A 25,307-nucleotide genomic window follows, 5' to 3' on the forward strand; every position below is an offset into this window, starting at 1 on the left:
TTTATTGACAATGGTTACTGTACTGTTTTTTTGTCTACAGAATACAATTGTGTATAAAACTGAAAAAAAAAAGGATTTTAGGGAAGAGTAGCCTCCAAGGTTTGACACCACACATTGCACTCACACTGCCAAGGAAATTGTAACGACTTTTATTCACACACAAAGTAACTTCCATACACCAGACCAAAATAAAATATATAAAGCATAATATACTCTAATATAAACACAAAAAACAATGAAAATTATATGCAGCCTGCTGTAAATAATGCGGGAGTTTCAGAACTAACATTTCTTCACTGGTCGCTGTCCTCACCCTTCCTCTCCTGGCCACCATCCTCACCCGCCTGACCATCCACACGCTGCTGTCTGTCTGGCCACAGATTCTCATCCACATCACAGTGTATTATTCTCCCTTGCGATGCAACGAGGGAACAAAACGGCGTGCCTGTCGCAACCATCCCCTACACTGATCTCCTGTAATATCCTAACACGCAGTGTTCATCATGGAGCAGGGACCTTTGATTTTGAGCCCTATGCTCATATATCTCCACCTCCTAGAAGAGAAAAACTCAATAGGATTGAGGAAAGCAGAGTAAGGTGGTAGGAACACCATGACCATCCTTGGATGAGTATTGAACCAGTCCCTGATTAGCAGGCCACTGTAGAAATTCACATTGTCTCATACAATGACATATTGTGGTAGGTGAGGCCCGACGAGACCTTTCTCATTTTGAGGGATCAAATCAAAATGAAGGCGGTCCAAGAAGATGAGGAGCATCTGTGTATAGTATGGGCCAAGACTGGGGATGTGAGTGGCCACACCATTCTCAGATATGGCATCAAACATAGTAATATTGCCCCCTCACTGGCCTCGGACATCCACCGTGGCCCGGTGGGCAATAATTTTATGGCCACGTCTTCAGCCCTTGGCCAGGATGAAGCCAGCTTCATCCACAAACACGAGGATGAGAGGGGCCTCGTTTCCTTCCAATGCCATTATTCTCTACAAAAGCGTAAACTCCTACTTTGTTAGTCAAGTTTTAGTTTTACCTGACTGTCAATTGCTGTAATAAATTTATCAAATGTTCAAAGCATTCATATATGTTATTCATGGTATTATGTTCTTGACTAATTTTGCCAATTGAACAGACTATTGTGCATGTGATGACTTATACAATGAAATGACGCTGACACATTTTGGAGTGAACAACCATTAGACTGAGAATCAACCAATCAGTTTAGATCAACAAGATCTATTCACTTGGAAATTGTGCTAAATGTAGGCTACCTGTACTTAATCAGTTGCAAAGATGTACTGAGCTATTGAGACATGTACTTAGATATTTGCAATTTGATGAAATGAATGAGAAATTCAATTCTGTTGTGAACACTTGCCAAGTGGTTTGGAGGTTTGTCCATGTTGTTTTGAGAATGTAATTTCTGTTTCAAGAAATGAGCCAAACCAATGGAGAAAAACTGTAATATAATATAATATACTATATGTATATATGTATCTGGCCACTTTTTATATTTGGCCATCTGCTATAACGTCTTCTATCCACTATATTACATGGATATGGTAGCTGTGTTGAAAAAGTTGATGTCAACTTTTTAAAATAACTTTCTCTGTCTGTGTTGCTTCACTGCTGATTCTTGCCATACTTCCATTGCCAAACTGCACACGCATACGCTGCCACGTCATCATTGTGTACAAACAGTAAAGGGTCTATCGAGGGATGGTCATGCTCAAAATACGAGTACTCTGAATTAAACTGAAGCAACAGATAATGTGCATGTCAAGACCATATTATTATATTTTGTTTATAAATATTCGAATTGAGGGGTGGCTGGGGTGGTCCCGGACCTCTTATAGGCTAAGCATTGAGGGGACCCCTATAAATCACAAAAATATAAATTAGGGATGTCCCCTGTCTATCTGTCTATCTGTATGTATTTATATTTATATCTAAATCTATATCTATCTATATTAATATCTATATTTTTATATGTATCATTTAAGAAACAAACTTGATGTGTTACTGCTAGGTGTTTTGTTTAAAACTGTGAATGGATGCAAGTGATTCTATTCGGTGTGACGTCACAATCTCACAGGCAGGGCACAGCGTCTTGCGCAAACCGTTATGCGCCTTCGTCCCTGGAGACGTCTCATCAGCAACTGTTATCCGCCTCGACTGCGACACGCATTTCTGGGGAGGTTGAAATAGGCTGCTGAAAGTTTTGGACTTCACATAAAGTTTTAGAAGAGGATCCACACACAGGGAGTAACAGGTGCGTGATTTGGAGTCTGGAACAAGAGCGCGGGCATCTCGGTTTCTCGACATCCATAAACTTTTGAGAAGTTTTTAACAGTTGATGCTTGCCATAAAGCTTGAATAATGGCAAACTCGGGCGTTCAAATGCTTGGATTTTCTCTCTCTCTGGTTGGCATCATTGGACTCATCGTGGGCACCGTCCTGCCGCAGTGGAAGATGTCCGCGTATGTAGGTGACAGTATTATCACAGCTGTCGCCACGTACCAGGGACTGTGGATGTCGTGCGCTTTTCAGAGCACGGGCCAGCTTCAGTGTAAAATCTACGACTCCATCCTACAGTTAGACAGTGAGTATTAAGTCTCAACGCAGCTTTCTTTTAATGTAATTTATCACTTTTGTGATAACGTTTTTACTATCTAAAGTAATATATAGGCTAATCTTAATATATCTAAATATGTATTTTTATATCTATATAAAAAATCAATGTAATGACAGACTTGAGTTGCAATGGTAATAGTTTAGCACATATATATATATATATATATTCCTTTTTTTTTTTTTTTTTTTTGAAAACTAAAACTACCAAAATAAGCTTGAGTTGCCAATTATGGCTTTGATTTTGTTTTTCTAGAACTTAGTTTCATTTCAATTCATAATTTTCCTTTTTCTATCATTTTTCTTTATTTCATTTATTATGCATATACTTTCGGTTAAGCTATTTTGAAACAAAGTTAATAAAGAGAAATTTAAAAAATATGAAATATTTATATATACGTTTTTACTATCTAAAGTAATATATAGGCTAATCTTTTATTAAAATACCGATTAAAATACACTTGGCAATAGGGCTATGAAAAACAACGTAATTTTCTCTTTATCCGCAGAACTGTTTATGCGACGTGCCCTTTAAGGGCGCAAAAACGCAGTTTGGAATAGGCCCAGTAGAAATAATGAAATACATTTAAATTCAATAAAAAATATTGCAGCATGTCATGCCACATGTAAGTCCCAGTCACAGAAATAAGGTAATAAATATTATTAAAAAACAAATGTAAATATTTTTTTAAATTATGTAAATTTAATTGCATGTAAATATAATTATGATAATAATCTTAGTGAAGTTACATATAAAATTTTGTCTCTATTTGGAGCATTTCTAAGATCACATATATAACTTTTTCAAAACATCAGTTAAATTGTGCAGAACATAAAATAAAATTTCCATTGTTTTTTGACAAACAGTTAATTACAATTGTCTGCTGTTTCTTACATTTTCAGTATATTGGCTTTCAAATAAATAGTTTTACACCTCAAAACATCTGAAGTAGTTCATTTTATAAGTCACTAATTTAAAAAATATTGACCCTTTTGTCATAATCTTTAAAGCATGCCCTCAAATGCCATAGGGAAATAAAAAATCACCCTGTCTGTAATGCACAACCACCAAAAACACCCAATCCTAACTGTTATCTCCATGACAAAATCCGAGATGACCATGGACTCATGCACATAGATTTTTGACATATTATTAAAATATTTGTGTCTGTGATTCCGTAAGCCTGAAGGCTACAGTGTAAAATGCGAGTTCATAAAATTTCACCTTAAATGTTAGCATAGAATAGAATAGAATAGAATAGAATAGAATAGAATAGAATAGAATAGAATAGAATAGAATAGAATAGAATAGAATAGACCATTTCAAAAGATGTAAACAACACTGGTCCAGAAACACTTCCTGTTTCAGTTTGTGACTGTTTTTTTTATTTCACACATATATCGTCATCTTTAAGATGTTTGTTTAACTTCTTGACTCAGTTCTATATGTTCTGTTGGTTGTATTTTATCCTAATGTTTATCAAGTGTTAAAAAACTGAAACAGGAAGTGCTTCTGGACCAGTGTTGTTTACATCTTATGAAATGGTCTATAGAATAGAATAGAATAGAATAGAATAGAATAGAATAGAATAGAATAGAATAGAATAGAATAGAATCCACATTCTGACAAATGCTAAAGAGAAATAACAAAAATTATAAAAATATCAGCCTCATGCAAAGCATTTTGGGAAGTTTTTTTTACTTCAGATTTTGGTTCCCAGAATGCTTTGCATGAGGCTGATATTTTAGCTTTATTCTGTTGCCAGTAATACTGTAATTTCTACAGAATGTTTTACAGTGAGGGGGAAATAACACGTACTGTATATATACCGGACAAGGACTTGAGGAGAACAGGGCTTACAGTAAATAATACACAGGGGAACATAACCAGGCAGGACAGAAATAGGTGCGGGACTAATTAACAGAATGGAAACTGAGGGAAATGAGAACACACAACAAAACCAGAACAAAATATAACTGTGACAGTACAGAACCTTTTCAATCTTGTTATTTTTCATTTGTACTGTAGGTTTTGTATCACAATGCTGTTGTAGTTTCTTTACAGAACAAAAGTTTAAAAAAGTAAAAAGCAATCAATTTTTCATTTACACTAATGTGTAACTTTATACAGTTGAAATTGAAAAGGTAAATCCTTGTTCATTTAAAATAAACCCAATCAAAACTGTAGCCATATAGTTCAAATCAAATACTGACATAATTGTTTAATTTTCCTATATTGGCAACATGGCTAAACATTTTGACGGTCTTGTTAAAAACACTTGTGCCATTGCCAGCCAGTCTGTCTTTGATTAATAGATGTTGGCCTTCTCAATAGGACCTTGAATCTACAGTATGCCTGTAATGTAACAAAGCAAGATAAGATAGAAGAAGATCTACCTGCCAAAGTATTATTATTACACACCCAACCACTACAATAATAGCAGTGGTTGATAAATTGAAAGGTGTCATAAAAACATTCTGGGGTTTCCCAAAAATGATGCTTGGAGGCCATAACCGTGCACATAGTTTTCAAAGCAAATGGTAATGTAGACTCTTAAAAAATGTGCTTTAAGTCTCATGGTTCACTTGCTGTTGGTGTGCAGAACCTCTGTGCCGATTTCTGAGAAAACTGCGGGAAACTTCTAGTTTAAACCAGCTGAAACTGCACCTGACAGCAGGTTGAATTATGTAGGGTGTCCCTGTACATTCCACAGCTGACTGGTTTCTATGCCTGGCAAGAGATGCCTTGTTGTGTTTTAATGAATAAAGGAGAGAAATAATTCCTCCACTTCACTAAAGCCTGCACCCCACCCTTCACACTTTCTTTTTCTCATGGTGGGTTTTGTGTGCACGTGTACAGGAATGAACTGGCACAGACTGGTTCTGGTTGGAATGGGCTCTTGCTCTCTTTTTGTTTTCTCAGTTTTATTGCCTTGTTTGAATTACAGTGGACGGACAATGGATTATCAGTGAGCGCGGTTAGCATCACTATTCCTGTTGCTGTTTAAACAAACTCCTAAATGTGTGACCTTCAGTACAGTTTGTAGAAATGGGAACAAAACAGCACAATAATAAGATTTGTCTTTCTTCTCAATCCTTCTCTGTCAGGTGATCTTCAGGCTACCCGTGCGCTAATGATTGTGGGTATTATTGTATCCATTGCTGGACTGGGTGTTGCCTGCATGGGGATGAAGTGCACCACTTGTGGAGCAGATGATAAAGTTCGCAAGTCTCGAACAGCCATGACAGGGGGAATCATACTGCTAGTGGGAGGTGAGTGTTAAAACAGACTTTTGTGGGACTTCAATACTGTATAACTTTAAAAAATAAAATAATTTAAATAACTTAAAGACTATTAGTAGGTTTTGTTATTGTGCTCAGTCTGGGAATTAATTAAACCAAAGGGCAGTTTCCCAAAAAAGGCTTATCCTAGTCCCAGACTAAAATGCATGTTTGTGAGTTGCCTTAATTTAAAATACACCTTGTACTTACATTTGGGGATTTCTGCCTGGATTTGGCCTACCCAATTTCAAAAGCTTCCCATACCCACATGCAGAGGTGCACATACAAACCTTAGGTATCATTTTACAGGAAACCCTTTGAATTTTCATAAAACACAGTTGAAAGTGCTAAACATGGTTGTATGTGTTGTCAGTCTTCTAATAAACACAAAAATAAATAGGCACTTTTTATGTTTGTTTTTTCATAAAGTCTGTATTTAAAAGTGTATAACTTTGGCCCTGAGTAGTATAACGAAACCTGCAGACAGTTTCCTTTGATTCCAGCAATTGGCAGCTTACAGAGGAAAAAATATTTTTTTCTCTATAATAATCTATGCAAAAGTAATTTTACTCCAACTGAAGGGAGGATTAATACCCTTTTTGTATACAATTTCTGCCTAAAAACATTTGAAGTGTCCCCATAACCACATACAGTGGAATACATGCAATATATTTATATCATTTTAAAGAAAACCCTTTGAAGTTACATAAAAAGCTGCTGTTTGTGACAACTGTTGTTATTTATGTTGTTTTTCATATGATGAAACACCACATTTTTCATATAAAAATACTTTTTTTGTGATTGCAAATATAATAAATAGCAAGGGATTATTAATGCACACAACCAAAGAAATGCTGTGAATGGACTCATTTTGTCGAATAGAACCAAAGATAAGTATTTGTGGCTATCTGTGCTATCTGAGGCAGTTCACACTCAAGTTTACATACGTTTACAAAAGACAATTTTTACCTCATTGACGATTGTTGATGTTAATAGAAAAATAATAATAATGTATCCTGAGAGTGAGAGCTTTCATTTGATATAAGACCTGCCCATGTTTGTCATATTTGAAAAATATGAAATATGTGAATATAAAATGATATAAAAAATATGGGGGGGGGGGTGATAGTGTAAATTAAGTGTAAATAACTTTCTTACAGTAAAAGATATGTCAAAGTGATGCATATCTGCAGAAAGTAGAGTTTCTAAGCTTTCAAACAGTATCTCATATGGTCCATGACAGCCCATTAAAAATTAAAATAATATTTTATATTAAGTCATAATAATTAATTTTGTATTCGGTACAGGGTCCACAGAGTTAAATTGGTTAAAGAGCTCATATGGTCCAAATCACGATTTTTACATTTCCTTTGGTGTGTAAGTGTGTATTAGTTCATGTTATCGATATGCAAAAGGTACATACCCCAAAGTAAACAATGATGCAAGTTATTGTTTCCAATGAAAATGTAGAGAAGACCGAAATTATCATAATTCCTCCCGCTTTGACTCCTAGCCTATAAATTAACTCCTGTTAGCATTGCATTGTGACCGAATCTTTCAAACATGGTAAGGAGCGTCATATTTCCGGCTGCAGTCAGAGTTATATAGGCCAATCACAACATACAGAATAGCTGACCAACTAAGGACACAGCGCTTTTCAAATCTATGAGTTTTGTACAAATTCCATGCATTTCGGGAAGACAGTATATCTGGAGCTACTGTGGAAAATAATGTGTTTTTTTAACCATAAACCATGCAAAAACATTGTATTATACCAAATACACAAAAGTAACGTTGTTTTTGTGAAATAGGTGCTCCTTAACATATATCAGTGGCATTGTTTTGTGTCAAGGTTGGTTTGTAAAAACTACTTAAATGTCCTAATATAACTTCCTGGATTATACTTAACCCTGTTCGAGAAACCGCCCCCAAAGGTTTATTGAGTGTTAAATCCATCTGCCTGTAAATTATTCCCTTTATTAAACGGCTATTTATCTCATAAGTAAAGAAAATATTGATTTGAAAGACGCTTTTGAGAGAAAACAAAACTTTCACATTTCACAAACACTATATGGTTGAATCATTTGTAAATATAATGTCATATATGTTATTAAAAGATATATTTATATTTAATTTTTGTGGCAAAATGATTTGCAGCTACCAGGTTAGCATGTGTTATTAGTTTTCAAACCCTGGCCAATCAGAATCAAGCATTTGAGTGTTATAGAAATGTATGAGTATAGACAATTGCATTTAAACTGCAATGCTTTGAAGAAATTTTAAAAACAACCTCTGTTTTGTTCCTGCAGCCCTTTGTGCAATTGTTGCCTGCTCATGGTTTGCCCACAACGTGATCCGAGCCTTTTACAACCCCTTTACCCCAGTGAACACCAAGTGAGAACCACACATTTTCTCTTTGCACAATTTATGGAAAACTGTTTCCAAACCACGTTCCTGGAGCCACCCCAAAATGACACATTTTTGATGTCTCAGTTATCTGGCACACCCAGAGCAATCTATCAAATGAGTTAAATCGGGTGTGTGTGAGGTTGGAGAGACATCCAAAATGTTGTGAAATAATTCTCCAGAACTTACATTAATTACATTCATACGTGATACTGTATGTGCATGTTATTATGTAATCTTCTCACGTGTTGTTTTTTATTTTTATTTAATTAGATTTGAGTTCGGAGCAGCCATCTTCATTGCATGGGGCGGCTCATTTCTCGACGTACTTGGGGGAGCTATGTTGGCTGCCTCTTGCCCTCGAAGTAAACAAGTGTCAAAGTATCCTAAAAGCAGTCCTGCACGGTCAACCAACGGCAACAAAGAGTATGTGTGAACAAGACTGCCCCTCACTGGAAAAGGAGAGCAGTTTCATTAGAGTGAAGGATTTCTTCAGCAAATAAATGGACTGAGCATGTTGTGTTGTTTTAGATTGGAGAGACATTAAGCGACTGTGGAGACATCAGTGTTTCAATGAAACACGAGGTTATTTTCTCTTGGTAAAATAAGACATTCAGATAGCCAGACAGCCTGGTGTTTCTAAAGTGCCCACTAGGGAGCACTACAACCAACAGGCCAAGAAAGTGTTTTTCAAAATGGAGGAATTCTCAATATTTGTTTTAGATAATTATCCTCTGCGCACCCAGAATATAACATTATTAACACAGCATATATGTTAATATTCATTATGTGATTAATGTTAATTAAGTGTTTTACTGTCCTAGGAAAACACTGTCCATTATATTAAACTCATATTTTAGTTTACTTAATATGTAACATACCATTATACCTTTACTTTCATTTTTTTAAATATCTTGATAATGGCAGTGTTAGTTTTCTGTACAGTATAGTATATATGCACACACACACACACACACACACACACACGTGTATGCAAATATTGTTTACTCACAGCTTACTTCCCCTCTAGATTAAAGTTTGCTTGCTTTGTACCCAACCGGTTTTCTTTCCTCCTGTTTAAATAGTGCCTTGCTTGTGTTTATTGTGTTTATATACCCACCCTCATCCAAATGCATTTAAAATGAACACCGGGCTTCAGCATAAAGATAATCATTTAATACTCCCAGCCCATGCACCCTCACAATTTACAAAAAAATTATTTTTTGCCATGCAAAACATCTAAACAACAACAATTGTAAAAGCGTCGCGCAGTCCGATCATCATTGCAGAACATTTGATTGTTCATCTCAGTCACAGACAGCGCTTTTTCAAGGCAACAGACATTGAGGAAAAACTTTTAACAATTACTGATGCCATCTGATTGCATATGACATATGTCAAAGTAGACCCCAGTTACCAAGGTTACCGTAGGTCACACCACAAAATGTGTTACACATTAACAGAGTTTCGCAGAAAAATGTCCTCTTTGGGAGATGAGTAATCCAACCTGCTAAGGTTAGCATTGTTTTCTGTAGTAAAGTGCAAGTTTAATAAATATATAGCCCTGTCAAATTAGAGATCATCAGAATCTCCACTGCAAGAAACGTCCTGATCAGAGGAACCCAGACATCATTCAGTAAACCAAATAAGTGATGGGCAAGCATACGTACACGTAAGAGTACAATGAGTAAAGTCCACTGTACTCTTGGTTCACCTTGAAGCAGTAAAAGTCTCAAAAGCAGTGAAGAGGAAAGTGAGAACATAAGAGAGTGGGCCTGGTTTGATGAGTGTTGGCCTCTTAACAGCTTTGGCACAGTCAGTCATGCATTTTTAGACCACAGGTGACACTCTCTGTGATGCTGGGAAACTTCTGTTATTGTTTATGATGTCATCCAGGTCCTCGTCATCAATAACCACTGTCAAATAGAAGACACACATTAGTGCGTATTAGCATCGAGTGGTTGATTTTAAAAATAACAACCAGGCGACTGCACACCCACCTCTGGAAGACCGCCCGATCTGTCCGAGTTTTGGGGCACGCTGTATTCTCCGTGGCGCGGCGTTTCTCTCCGCCTGTCCGTGATCGTGCGGGATTACGGGACTGGGCTGCATCGCACCTGACGGTGGCATAAGATCGGGCATTCCTGCCATTCCGTACATGTCGTCTTCTTGTACTTTGGTAGATGTACTCATAAACGACGACCACGAGTCTGTGGTTGGCTGTGCGCTTCCGCAAAGTCGACGATTCTTTAGTAATCCACCAAGAAATTATTGTAAAACGATTGTTTACGATACCTGGGGTAAAATAACGGAAAATTGAGCGATAACTGAAATCACACACCAAAATTTTGTTATAAATAGACTATATACTATATCACCGGACATGGACTGTAGTTACAGTATTTGTATGGCACTATGCCCTGCTTTACACCTGGCATTAACACGCGTTTCGTTTCCGGATGATATATATGCTATTTTATAAACATACACGACAAAAACACGTAGCCCCCAGATGGGGGAATGTGTTCAGAACAACGCAGCTTTCGATTTACCTTGTATAGGAAACATAACATAAACAGTTCCAAAACCTACATATAAAAACAAAGACAGGCTTACCTTATTTTTGTCAGGAAAGTGGTCACGGTTCGCGTTTATTTCGTTTATATATGTCGATTTATCCGCTGCTTTCAGCGCGTTGCGTTGCGTTTCTCGCGAGTCGGAAGTTGCCCACTATCTTACGGCGGAGTCTGTCGTAACTCTCACTTGGGGATTTCCTTGGTTGTTTCTGTATGCGTCACTGCGAGGGAGGGCCCCGATCCCTGCAACACTCATGCAGCGTGAGCCGGGCTGAGCCCGTGGGTACTGTCAATCACTTATTGACGGTTCACCCACATCGTGTGGGCTACCAGCAGCCTACATACTCGTGAGAACCCACACTGCACACGCGCTAATGTGCATATAACATGTTTGTTTAGCCTAAAAGCAAAAGATCAGTGTCGTTTTTGTCTTTCCTTTCGCCACAACGCAGAACAGTGAAAAATTACCATGTTCATCTATAGAAAGTTTCAGTTTTATAATTCAATTATTTTTTTTAATGCTCTTTAATTATATAGGCCTACACCAGTGGTCTCCAACATGGTGTACAGAATCTGTGAGTTGCCCGCCAAAGCATATTTTATTAAAAGCCTCAATTTAATATTTATTACTTTTTATATATTAGCTTGGCTTCTTTTATACATGTTAACATTTTAAATAATTATAAAACATATTAACAAGTCAAATAAAATCAACAAGTAAAACAAAAAAACGTTTTAAGTTGACACAAGAATAAAAAAGTAGCCATCCAGATTGTTTTTTTCTATTGTGATAACAAAAAGGTTGGATACCCCTGGCCTACACAATAATATTTATTGTAAAAGGTGACAGCACAATATATATATATATATAGTCTTGCACACGTTTAAAAAGTCATTAAATAAGGCACTATTACACAACACAAATCTTTATACTTTATACCTCATGATAAAATAGTCAAATAAAAAGTTTTGAGGATCCGGTTTAAAGAAACAATAATGGGTGGTGCGTCAACTCTTAATGATATTTAATTTAGAAACCAGAAGCGGGAATATCTCACTTGTTCCTGTACAACTTAATTGTTTCTTCAGCACAGTGTACTCATGCCAGTGTTATGAGTAATGTTACTCACGTGCAGGGAATTCACTTTACAGTATCCACCTCATTTTCGAATGCGGAAGTATATGATGTGACGTATTTCCTCTTTTTGTGTGTGTGACGTGAGAGCACTTACAAAACATGATTAAAAACAGTTATGGTAAATGTTTACTATGTATAACCCAGTGGGAGGATGAAATGAAGAAGTGGTATAAGTGATATATGAAGATATATTTAATAATTTTGTGTTGTTTCTCTGAGTCGACGTGTCTTCGTTGCGCAACTATAAAAGCACAGAGGCATGCAATACATGTATAGTGGAAAAGTCAATGGAGTGTTTGTATATGAACTACTGGATAATTTGTGTATGTTTAAAATGTCCCAACTGTCCCCCTGCAGGAAGTTTTTGTACACTGCAATTTCTTATTGACTGTTGTAATGTTTGAGTTTATATGGTGACACATCAAGCTTATCACGTGAATGTGGCTTCCTTTTCACAGTCAGCAGCAGTATCTTCATGTAACGATAGATATCACGCAGGAAAAAGTTGCAGGAAAAGTAAACACAGGTTTATTAAAAACACTGGAAATAACACAGGTAAACAAGAACAACACAATGTCCAGATGATGGTAACAGGGATCGGAGGACTATGGTGGTAAGCAGGTGATGGTGATTGCTGGTGCCGTTGGTGGAGTGGGTCTGTGGTAATATCCAACTGGTCAAGACCGGAACATCCAACACGAAGACGACACAATTAACAATCCACACGTTAAACAATACAATCCAAAACGATATAAAAGACCGACATAGATCTGGCGGGGAACAGAGAGCAGAGTGAGTATTTATGGAGAGCATGTAATGATGAGCAGCTGGAGTGAGACAATCAACACAGGTGAAGGGAATCGGGATAACGAGCACATGCCATCAGTGTGTTTTCCTACCATGACGGTACCCCCTCCCCTAGGACGTCACCTGATGTTCCCAGCCTGCTTTACATGTTTATGGAAGTTATCAATGAGGGTGTGATCCAGTATGTCCCGAGCAGGGACCCAACTTCTCTCCTTCGGACCGTAACCTTCCCAGTCCACCAAGTACTGAAATCCGCGTCCCCTCCTCCTAGTGTCCAGAATACGATTAACCGAATAGGTGGGTTCCCCTGCTACGAGACGAGGAGGGGGTGGGACCGGGACAGGCGGGGTTAAGTCTTGAATGGAAAACAGGTTTGATTTTAGAAATGTGAAACGCAGGATGAATTCTCCTGTACGCAGGAGGGAGGTTAAGGCGAACTGTCACTGGGTTAATGATTTTGGCGACAGCAAACGGGCCAATAAATTTGGGAGCAAGCTTATTCGAGACGGAACGCATCGGAATGCTCTGGGTAGAAAGCCACACTTTTTGACCGACGACGTACACGGGAGGCTTAGACCGGTGGCGATCGGCTTTAGCCTTGGTGCGCGCCCCCACCCGGAGTAGAGCTTCACGAGCTCTAGTCCAGGTACGGTGGCACCTCTGGACATAGTGAGCGGAGGGAACCGCAATCTCGGATTCCAGACTAGGAAAATTAGGTGGCTGGTAACCTAAACTACATTAAAAAGGTGATAGGCCCGTGGATAGGGGTGCTTAACGATTAATCGCGATTAATCGATAGCAGAATAAAAGTTTTTGTTTACATCAAATATGTGTGTGAACTGTGTATAATAATTATGTATATATAAATATGCACACATGCATGTATAATTATAAGAAAAAAATATATTTATATATTAGGTATTTATATTTATATATAATATAAATTATAAATAAATATACAAATGTATATACACATGTAAACATTTCTTAAATATATACATGCATGTGTGTGCATTTATTTATACAAAGTTATTATATACAATTCACACATAAATATGATGTAAACAAAAACTTTTATTCTGCTATCGATTAATCGCGATTAATCGTTAAGCACCCCTACCCGTGGATGACACTGGCAATGAATTGCGTACTCCACCATAAAGAGATATTTGCTCCAGGACGAAGGATTCTTGGAAGCCAAACACCGCATCACCATTTCCACATCTTGGTTGGCTCGCTCAGTTTGACCATTGCTCTGGGGATGAAACCCGGAAGACAGACTAACAGTCGCTCCTAACAATTTGCAAAATTCTCGCCAAAATTTGGACACGAAATGGGGAACCCCGTCGGAGACCACGTCTGTCGGAAGGCCATGTAAATGGAAGACGTGGTCTACGACAGTAACCGCTGTCTCCTTGGCTGATGGTAATTTGGGAAAGGGTTAAATGAGTCGCCTTCGAGAATCGGTCCACTACGGTTAAAATCACCGTATTACCCTGAGAGGGTGGGAGGGCGGTAATGAAATCTAGCGCAATGTGGGACCAGGGTCTCGAAGGGACTGGCAGCGGTAGAAGTAACCCGTCAGGAGGGCGATTGGAAGTCTTACCAGTGGCACAAACCGAGCAAGCCAAAACAAAATCGTGAATGTCACGAGTCATACCCGGCCACCAGAATCGTTGTTTGACTAAAAACTTAGTGTGACTCACCCCTGGATGACAAGCTACCTTGGAACAATGGCCCCACTGGATGACATAGGACCGTAACTCCTCCGGCACAAATAAGCGGTTCGGTGGGAAACGAGACGGAGGCGTTACCCCTTCTAAGGCTGTCAAAACCTTCGATTCGACCTCCTATCTGAGCGTGGAGACAAATAGGGTCTCCGGTAAAATTCGCTCGGGAGTAGAAGTGCGATCGGAACGCTCAGGGATGAACCTTTCCATCAGAAGGTGTGCGCTGGGAAAGCACTGCTCCTACCCCCACCTCTGACGCATCGACCTCCACTATGAACTGACGTGAGCGATCAGGGGAAACAAGAATGGGAGCTGAAACAAAGCGGCTGCGTCTGACCACCTGAACGTAGTACAAGGGGGTTCAAGGCAGTCAGAGAAGCGGCTAGTTTTCTGATACTGCGAATGAAACGCTGGTAAAAATTGCCAAACCCCAGAAATCTCTATCCAGAAGTCAATATCCATGCGGACACCCTCAGTCGAAATGATGTGCCCTAGAAAAGAAACAGACTGTGCATGAAAAACGCATTTTTCCGCCTTGACAAAAATCCCATTCTCTAGCAACCGCAGAAGCACTCGTCGTACGTGTTGCACATGTTCCTGGAGAGACGAAGAAAAAATCAATATGTCATCCAGGTAGACATAAATGAACTGATCTACCATGTCTCGCAACACGTCATTAACGAGTGCTTGGAAGACTGCAGGCGAGTTCATTAGCCCGAAGGGCATGACGCAGTACTCAAAAGTCTTCCATTCATCCCCCTCACTGATGCGGACCAAATGATAAGCATTATGTAAGTTTAATTTAGTGAAGACGGACGCTCCTTGCAACCTCTCAAAGGCTGAATACATCAACGGCAAAGGATAGGTATTCTTTACCGTTATGTTATTCAGCCCTCGGTAGTCCATACAAGGTTGCAAGGACCCGTCCTTCTTCCCCACAAAAAGAAATGCCGCCCCCGCTGGAGAAGAGGAAGGACGAATGAACCCCGTTGCTAGAGAATCAGAAATGTATTTCTCCATGGCCTTCATCTCTGGAACAGATAAAGAATATAACTTGCCTTTAGGCGGAAACGTACCGGGAAGTATCTCTATAGCACAGTCATAGGGACGGTGAGGAGGAAGAGAATCAGCCTGAGACTTACTGAACACCTCCTCCAGGTCGTGGTACTCCGCGGGCACGTTAGACAAATCCACTGCTTCCCCCTGAAACACAGACTCAGAAACAGTCAGACACACAGACAAAAGACAAGACTTATGACACCCCTCACTCCAGCTGGTAACAGTCCCAAGACGCCAGTCAACTTTGGGGTTGTGTTTGTGAAGCCAGGTGTGTCCAAGAACGATGGGTGAAAGTGGAGAATTCGTAATGTAAAAAGAGATGTCCTCAGTGTGATTGCCCGATGTGATGAGAGACACAGGTTCAGTGATGTGGGTGATGATGGGAGGCTTGTGTCCGTTGAGAGCGTAGGGAGCAATCTGATGAGTAAGTAGCGTGAGAGGAATCTGGAGCTTGTGTGCGATGGTGTGATCGACAAAGCTCCCCTCGGCCCCCGAATCCAGACGTGCGTGGCAGTCATGAGAATGGGTGGACCACTGTTGTTTCACCGGGAGGAGCGTTGAGGTGGATGAGGTCTTCTTGGCAGAGACCCCGCCGATAGTAGCCTCAGGTTTACTATCGGGCTTGGTCTTTTACCGGGCACGGATGGATTTGATGCCCGGCGCTGCCGCAGTAAAGACATAAACCCAGGGACCTCCGCCGGAGCTTCTCCTCCCGGGAAAGCCGAGCTCGACCCACCTGCATGGGCTGGAGATCATTGAGGGGGCTGGCCGCACCACTGTTGCTGGGTAGACGAGAATCCAGTCTGACGGGTAATGGTGCAGTAGCCCTCCGACGTGCTGCCTGGGTAAGTCGCTTATCAACCCTGATGGCGAGGTCGATCAATGTGTTCAGAGAGGTGGGAAGGTCCACAACGTGGATAACTTGTTGGATGCGGTCAGCCAGCCCATGAGGAAATGATCCCACTGCGCTTCTTTGTTCCACCTGCACTCCGCCGCCAGGGTGCAAAACTCAATTACATACTCAGATACGGATTTTTCCTCCTGGCAGAGTTCGGAGAGGAGTCTTGCGGCTTTTCTCCCGGCAACAGAGCGACCGAACACCCTCTTCATTTCCTCTGACAGTGAGGGGAACGAAGAGCAACAGTCGTTAGAGTTCTCCCACACCGCCGTCCACCAGAGGGCAGCCTTTCCAGTCAGTAGGAAGAGCACGAACGCCACCTTCGTCTGCTCGCTGGAAAATGTCCTGGGTTGCAGGGTGAAATGGAGAGAACAGTGGGAAAGGAATGTACGACAGAATCTTGGCTCACCTGCATATTTCTCCGGGATGGGAAGACGTGGTTCTGAGTGGAAAGCGCCCACTGGTGAAGTAGATGTAGCTGGGGGTGTGGGAGGCGCTGTGGGAGGTTGTTGATGTTGCACTTGTGGGGTCAGCTCGGACACCTTCGTCACCATTACTTGGACCGCTCAACCCATCTCCTCAATAACTTTGTCCTGGCGGTCCATCCTTAGAACCGCCCGCTGGAGAAACTCTTCTAAAGGAGATGGGGAGTGATTTCCTGCTGCTTCCATTTATGGCCAGATCCTTCTGTAACGATAGATATCAAAGAGGAAGCAGTTGCAGGAAAAGTAAACACAGGTTTATTAAAACACTGGAAATAACACAGGTAAACAAGAACAAGACAATGTCCAGATGATGGTAACGGTAATCGAAGAACTACAGTGGTAAGCAGGTGATGGTGATTGCTGGTGCCGTTGGTGGAGTGGGTCTGTGGTAATATCCAACTGGTGAAGACCGGAACATCCAACACGAAGACGACACAATAAACAATCCACACGCTAAACAATACAATCCAAAACGATATGAAGACCGACATAGAACAAGGATCTGGCAGGGAACAGAGAGCAGAGTGAGTATTTATGGAGAGCATGTAATGATGAGCAGCTGGAGTGAGACAATCAACACAGGTGAAGGGAATCGGGATAAACACCATACACGAGACACGGAGGAAACAGTGTGTTTGCCTACCGTGACACTTCAGTGTTTGATTTGAGGGGGGCTGTGGTGGCCACGGACCTCCTGCATTGTGGGACCCCCTATAGACTCTTTTATTGTTTGTAAACAATGATGACATGGCAACGTATGCGCACACATTTTGGCAACGAAAGTATGGCAAGAATCAGCAGTAAAGCAACACAGACGGAGAAAGTTTGACTTTATCAACTTTTTCAACAGAGGTAGCAGATCCATGTACTATAGTGGAGTGGATAGAAGACGTTAGCAGATGGCCAAATATAAAGTGGCAAGATACATATATACACGTATATTAGTATATTATATTAGCACAGTCAAACGCAACAACCCGACATTTTGATGCTGGGAAACCATTTTAATAAACTTTCTGAGTTGCTAACACGTTAGAACCAATGGGGGACAAACACCACTTCTGTTGCTAAAATGTGCGGACAGGCTATTCGATCACGTGCTGTAAAAGGGTAGCCTGGGTGCCAGGTCTGGATTCGCTCCGTTGTGACGCTATGCGTGACCGTAAGCTGATCGAACCAATCATATTGTGAGGGAGGGCTTTATATGATGATGGACAGATGATCAACAGTAACGTAATCAACCACGTCACCAAAAAGTGCTTGTGCTGAATCCATCTACAACAAAGACGGCTGCCGCTGTAGAAATGAGATGTGAAGATTCTGCCATTTGAGTCTGTTCTAGAAGATATCGACAGCACGCCCGACAACATGGATATAACTGGCTCCTAGTTGCCAGCTCCTTTTCGCAAGCCCGTGGATGAAGTTCATCTAACTTACAAATGGTAAGAGATTGTCTGACTGTATGACTTAGTAAATAACTTACAATGTCGTGATATGAATGAAATGTTGTAAAAATATAGGTGTCAATGTACATTTGCTTACTCAGACTGAGTTCATTCATAATGTTAGTCTCATTGTAGCGAAATGACTAGCAGTTTAGGTCAGGCTGCAAAAGGACAGACGCCATTTCAATATACATCACACACTCGGTTGCTCTGATTGGTTGTATACAATTGCATGTAGAGGCACTTTTCAGTAGCGCCTCACTGCAGAACATGACATCCAGGGGGCGGGGTTGGATCGAGATCCAGGGGGCAGGGTTGGATTCAGATCCAGAGCTGGATCTCTTCTCACTACATTTTGATTGGTCGGCAGTTTTACCACAAGACACGTCATACACGTGTTGTTGCGTTACCATTTCCGCATTGAGTCGTAACTAAATTAAGTTATTCTTTTGACAGAAAAAACTAACTTTACTTATGACTACAAAAAAGAAGTGACGTTAAGATGAAATGTAAGTGTTTTTGCTATGTTTTGAAGTAAAACAATTTGGGCAGTACGAGTAATCTTACCACATGCAGTATAATACCTATGAATGTATACAGTATAAATATGCATAATTATTAACATATATATGGCAAGTAATTTAGAAATTAATAAATTGAATGTTTATCTTGTATGGAGTCTAGGGACTTTGAATTTGTTTTAACGCGTCTTTGCTTACAGCCATTAGGAAACAGGTTTCCTAAACATGGTTTATGTTTTTTTTTTAATGTGCTAATAAAAGATATCAAATAAATTTGTGTTTTTATGTGTAATAAGTGTGATAATGTACAGCCAAGTGGGTCTAGATCCAACCCCGCCCCCTGGATCTCATGTTCTGCAGTGAGAACCATCTCGCATTTTTTGCCCTGGTTCGGTTATAACACGCCCCATAATCACAGCCCAGTGGAGTGGTATCAGACCCAAATTCTGACTAGAATTTTGAGTATGACAACGTCAGGTTAGTAAAAGGGTATATAAAAAATGTTATATAGTAAAAAATTGAAATAAGGGGATCCCGTGTTTTTTATTACAATTAAAATACTACATGAATTTAAATTCACATGCTATGCTGCCACAAAGTGATACTGTCAATTATTTGTCTCAATTTCGCAATAAATAAAATGTACAGTGCGCCTCACGCTGTTTTCTGGAGGAATTGGCAGATTGTTAGATTTATATTTATTTAGTAGGCAAAGTTGGTCCTGGAGTGCCGATGTCCTGCAGTTTTTAGCTTTATCCCTGATAAAACTGAACCTACCTGTAGTTTTCAGGTGACTCTTTGGACCTTGATTAGTTGTTCAGGTGTGCTTGGTTAGAGCTGGAGCTAATCTCTGCGGGACATCGATACTCCAGGACCATCCTTGCCTACCCTGGGGATTATTAAAAAATTCTTCTCAAACTATTATTTCACACTAATCTAAAATGGTTATGGTTTAAATAAGAGGTATGGTTGGGGATTCTTGGATTAAAGTGTTGATCCAGGAAAAACAAAACATTTTTGATCCAGGATTACATCTTACTTGTGAAATCACAGTATTTAGTAAAGGTGCTCTTTCAACGCTCAATAAACCAGTAAACTTAATCCCAGTCCATCAGTTATTGTACCTACAAATTTACTCAGTTATTCAAAACTGTAAGTGCTACCTGACCCCCAAGATCAAGTTTATCAGATTGAACCTGTTTTTACTTGAATGTTGTTTTGTAAACTACAGGTAAACAAGCAATATCTTATTCAGTTAGGGTCAAGGTATTCACAAGAACATGTTAGGACTTATTCAAGCCGTTGATTTTGAAAACTTAATGCAACCCCTCATGCATAGTTTAGATCCTGGGCAAGGGGGTGTAATCATTAACCAGGAGAATAAAAGGAGCGCTCAAATCTCAAACTCTCAGAATGAGGACTCCTATGTGAGAATGGCGAAAACAATCTATCTGGTTTTTGTCCTGGTGATTCTGACCACAATTTTGTGCAACAGCCCAGGTAATTCATGCAAGGCTTTTTGTTAACTGACTAATGATTACAGCATTGAAGCTCAATTGAAAACTGTAGAGTCACATGAATGTTAATTATGAGGGAAAAGTTTTTAGCATTACTGTTTGGGTACATGAGTTAAATTAATGATGAAATGTAAAGTATTGGTGTTGTTTTGTGTTTTTGAAGTGGGTTTTGATCCATGTGTATCGTCTCAATTTGGTTTCTCTTTATTTCTGTTGCAGTCTGTTCACAAAGAGGACCTGGGCATGGACAAGCCATATGCGGTTGCAAAAGTAAGAAATTAGTATTAGGCATATTGTTAAAAACTATGGGGGGGGGGCTTTCCGGACAGGGATTAGCTTAAGCCAGGACTAGACCTTAGTTTAATTAGGAAATATAAGTTTGAACAAACATGTCTTAAAAAAACATTACTTGTGTGCATTTTGAGGCAAACTAAAGGCACTGATGTATTTTAAGATATGTCAGTGCAAGTTGATTTCAGTTTGGACAGCTCTTAGAGTACATTTATTTTAGTCTAGGACTAGTCTAACCCTGTCAGGGAAACCGCCCTAAATGTCTAAGTCACATGTGACTTTGCACCACAAAACCATAAGTCACATGGTATATCTGTAGCAATAGCCACCAATACACTGTAATGGTCAAAATTATTGATTTTTATGACAAAAATCACTAGGATATTAAAGATCATGTTCCATGAAGATATTTTGTAAATTCCCTACCATAAATATATATTTAAAAGTTATCATTCTTGCTAAGGACTTCATTTTAGACATCTTTAAAGGCAATTTTCTTAATATTTAGATTTTTTTGCACCCTCAGATTCCAGTTTTCCAAATAGTTATATTAATATATCATCCCAAACCATACAAAACATATTTATTTGGTTTCAGATGATGTATAAATCTCAATTTAAAAAAGGTAACCCTTATGACTGGTTTTGTGGTCCTTGGTCACATGTGGTTCAGCTCAAAATTATACTTTAATAACAATATTAAAATCTTTTAGAATTCAAAACTGGGCAAAATTAATTTTAAATCAAAATCTCTTTCTAGTTCATCCTAGGAAAGGTCTACAATGCGTAAGGAAACCCCATCCTAAAACTTGGGCTGAAACTGTGCGGTGTATTTGCACTAACCACAAAAGTTGTAAGTTTATTTGAGAGACAGGAAAATTGTATGCATGTGGTTGTAGCATTCATTTAGAAAAACATTGTTGAATCCTTTACAAATAACACATTTTACCTTGTACACAGATTTAAATGATGACTCCAAAAGGCTGTTTCAGAAGTACTGCAACCGAACCATTTCTACTCCTTTGTGATCTGATGGAGGTTTGCAGTTATCAGCGTATATTCAAGTCTATAAATACACACTCCACTCCGCATGTTTAAAATAATCATAATCACAAAAAATATCACTGATTTTAAATTTAAGCTTGATTTTTACAAGATTGTTTCGTTTGCATTTTAAATCAACAAAATAAAAGTATGTAAACTATTTTCTGTTATGCTTTTTTGTTTGTTTTGATGACAGAGAGATATGTCATGTTCTTTATCTCCACTTGTCATACTTTGTGTTTAACTACTTTTTGCATTCACAATAAATCTTTTTATCTGTATTTGAAGTGGAACTTTTTCATTCTTGATGTTCCTAAAAATATTCAATGTGAGCGTTAAATCAGGTTCCAAAGTTTTGCTGCATCTGATAAGACAACAGAGGTTTTTACATTACAATAAATATACCATAGAATTATTTGAGCAATGCAGTCGTGTTACTCTTATTAGCCTCACAACAATTTTTTATAAATTGAAGTACTGAAAATAATAATAACTGGTCATCAACTTTTAGTCAAATTCACGAGAAGCACAATAAATAACTAAATTAATAGTTCTGTAGGCCTATCTGTTTAGTCAACAGCTTATGCTTATTACAGTAATTCACTACAAAAAGGTAAACTAGGCATAAACATAAATAACATATAAACAATTATTGGGAAGTGTTACCATGCTTGTTTGGGGTATAAGCATGTGATTTTAGCATTCTGGTGCCTTCCTTTCAAGAAAACAAGGCGACGAAAGGATGCTTGTGTCTGCCCTTAATGGACTGTGTCGGCTGTGGAACACCAGCTCCGCTGGCCATGCATGCAGCTGTAAGGGAATGTAACAGCATTTTGGTGAAGCACAAGCACCAAGACAAACATCCACTCGCATAAACAAGGGCCCTCACATGCACTTGCATTCCACCCATATGACCTTGTTTCACGGCTATTTGAATTGCCCATGATAAGCATCTTTTCTCAGCATCACGCTAACTGAAAGTTCTTCTTGGCACTTGTGGAAATAAACACCCACAACACAAACTGGTTCACCAAGACTCGCTGGATTATGAACATGAGACCTGTGGAAAAAAGTCTTTTTTGCCCTAAGTATACACAATTTCAGTCTGAAATGAGTGTGGTATTATTTGCTGTAGTTTTTTATTCAAGCATATAGTTGGGTCAGGGCATATCAAATGGTACATTCCCCATGTGAAAAAAAAACGTAAATTACTTCGATTGGTAATACCTTAAAAAATGTAGGTTTTTCAAATGACATTTTTCACTTACAGTGAACTTTTTTGGTGTTACCAGTTGAAGTAATTTTTTGAGTTAATCTAACTTTTTACAGTGTAGTCAATAGCCAATTATATTTCCAGAATAGGAAGAATAGACTAAAAAATTTTTAAATGCATTTATCCGCCAAGACGTTTAGAGATTGTAGCATATCGATTTTGTCTCAGAGCACAAAAACTCTTATTTTTTTTTATTTTTATAAATATTATCTATAGATTATATAGATTATCTTTTAAGTCTCTTAACTTTCTATTAAAGCACTTTATGTTGTTTGTTGGAACTGGAAAATGAATCCTCATCTAACCTCTCTTTAAAAAAAGGACATTTTGAGATTAGAAAACATCTTTTGGGGGGTGTACAATACACTATTTAAATGGTCAAAATATGAACCCCAGTTGGGGCTGTACCCTTTCAAAAAGTACAGCTTTGCACCTAAAGAGTTTATATTAGTAGCTCAAAGTAATACAAAATATCTGTACCTAAAGGAACATGTTAGAACCTTTTTAAAGGGTACTGCCCCAGTGACACTTTTTTAAAGATGCAACTGGTTAAAGTAAGTTCTTCTTCTTCCTTTATTTCTTTACGCCATTCAAGCTTCTACAGCTATATTCATGGCGATAACCAGTTAATCCATACACAGGTTGAGGGAGGGACAATTTGGCATCTCCAATTTGCCTAACTTGCATGTTTTTGGCCTGTGGGAAGAAACCGGAGTACCCGGAGTAAACCCACGCTGACACAGGGAGAACATGCAAATTAAGTAAGTTCAAAAGCAAAAATTAAATATTTACAATTTATTTTATATATATATTATGATGTCATATCCATAGAGAAATGTATAATTGAATATGAATTCCAAAGTGTTGCCAAATTCTGCTGTAACTTTCCCTAATTATTACAACAGAGACAGTGCATTGATGAAAACAACACACTGTTGTCTTGAAAAATCTGATACAACACAAGTGCTTTCTCAAGTCACTGATAAGGAAGCAGATAGTATTTGATTTCCTCACTAGATGGAGCTGATTCACAACGGTGTGATAATTTCTAAGATTGTGTTACACAGTCCTGTTCAAATTAGGGCCATTAATTCACAAAGAATGGGATATATGCCAAAATAGTATTTGCTTTCAGGAAGTTAATATGATCTCTCTCTCTCTCGAGAAGAAGAAGAAGAAGAAGAAGAAGAAGAAGAAGAAGAAGAAGAAGAAGAAGAAGAAGAAGAAACACTGTTAGTCCCCAAAAACTAATTTCTGGACATTGAGAAAACTATCTTCGTTGTCCATTTAATTCATAACAATGCCTAAACATTAAAACTTAGTTCTACTTCCAAAGTAATGATAAGACAGCAGTTTGGGACGGGTGGATATTAATCAGATTTCAAGATTTCAGCTTGTTTACAGTCTCAGACATCAGGCAGTTGTCCAGACCTTCTGCCTTCAGTCTGGGTAATAATATTGGTTATCTAGAACAAATAAATACACAACAATTATGCTAAATTGCTCAAATTTTTGGTTCTTTTATGCAATTGTAATCTTAGTCAGAGAAGTAACCGAAAAATAAAGTTAATGTGGGTTCATTTAGTGGCATCAATGTCATCCTATGATTTTTGGGTTATTCAATTTATTCTTAAGTTCCCTTTCAAGAAGACTCAATGCTGCGTCAAGGTGTTGACACTATGGGACTCTTTTCGGCACACACCGGCATCTAAAGCGTGTGTGAAATCATGCCTATTTATAGGCTACTGAGGGGGCCAGGTGCTGGACCAAAGCATGCTCCTGTGACCATAATAGGGCACCAACATTATGCGTCATCAGCTTCTTAAAGGTGCATTGTGTAAGTTTTAGAAGGACCTCTTGACAGAAACGCTATATAATATACATAACTATATTATCAGTGGTGTATAAATGAACTGTATTGTTTTATTACCTTAGAATAAAGCATTTTTATTTACATACACCGTGGGTCCCCTTACATGGAAGTTGCTGTCATGTTTCTATAGTAGTCCTAAACGAAAAAAAAAGATCTATAGAGCGTGTTTTGTCACCATGTTCTCAGACGATGATGTGTTTGCCCTGTGGTGGTAACTTCATATGCATTTTGAAAGGGAGGAGTGAGCGGTGGATTGAGCCATTGCAATTCACAGTCTTACCGCTAGATGGCGCTAAAAACTACACTGTGGACACT

General features: G+C 38.8%; 1 protein-coding gene and 1 long non-coding RNA gene across 2 annotated transcripts; both read left to right on the top strand.

Moving 5' to 3' along the window:
* Nucleotides 1-2,161: 2,161 nt before the first annotated feature.
* On the top strand, nt 2,162-9,373 carry cldn7a (claudin 7a). Its single transcript, XM_065248641.2, has 4 exons — nt 2,162-2,619; nt 5,757-5,921; nt 8,240-8,324; nt 8,610-9,373. Exons 1-4 carry the CDS (start codon nt 2,397-2,399, stop codon nt 8,770-8,772), a joined length of 636 nt encoding a protein of 211 aa, XP_065104713.1. The 5' UTR covers nt 2,162-2,396; the 3' UTR covers nt 8,773-9,373.
* A 10,741-nt stretch (nt 9,374-20,114) lies between these two features.
* On the top strand, nt 20,115-22,013 carry LOC135730646 (uncharacterized). The gene is made up of 4 exons (XR_010526029.2): nt 20,115-20,495; nt 20,732-20,782; nt 21,563-21,655; nt 21,763-22,013. It is a non-coding gene; the product is annotated as an uncharacterized lncRNA (long non-coding RNA).
* The last annotated feature ends 3,294 nt before the right edge of the window (nt 22,014-25,307 follow it).

The sequence above is a fragment of the Paramisgurnus dabryanus genome, chromosome 2 (assembly GCF_030506205.2).
Source record: "Paramisgurnus dabryanus chromosome 2, PD_genome_1.1, whole genome shotgun sequence".
In the NCBI taxonomy this organism is placed as follows: Eukaryota; Metazoa; Chordata; class Actinopteri; order Cypriniformes; family Cobitidae; genus Paramisgurnus; species Paramisgurnus dabryanus.

What these genes read in the sequence shown, in the direction of transcription:
- cldn7a (XM_065248641.2), top strand. Translation starts at nt 2,397, where the DNA reads ATGGCAAACTCGGGCGTTCAAATGCTTGGATTTTCTCTCTCTCTGGTT. An exon ending in CTCCATCCTACAGTTAGACA is followed by an intron (nt 2,620 to 5,756) that starts GTGAGTATTAAG and finishes CTTCTCTGTCAG; the next exon opens with GTGATCTTCAGGCTACCCGT. An exon ending in TTTACCCCAGTGAACACCAA is followed by an intron (nt 8,325 to 8,609) that starts GTGAGAACCACA and finishes TTATTTAATTAG; the next exon opens with ATTTGAGTTCGGAGCAGCCA.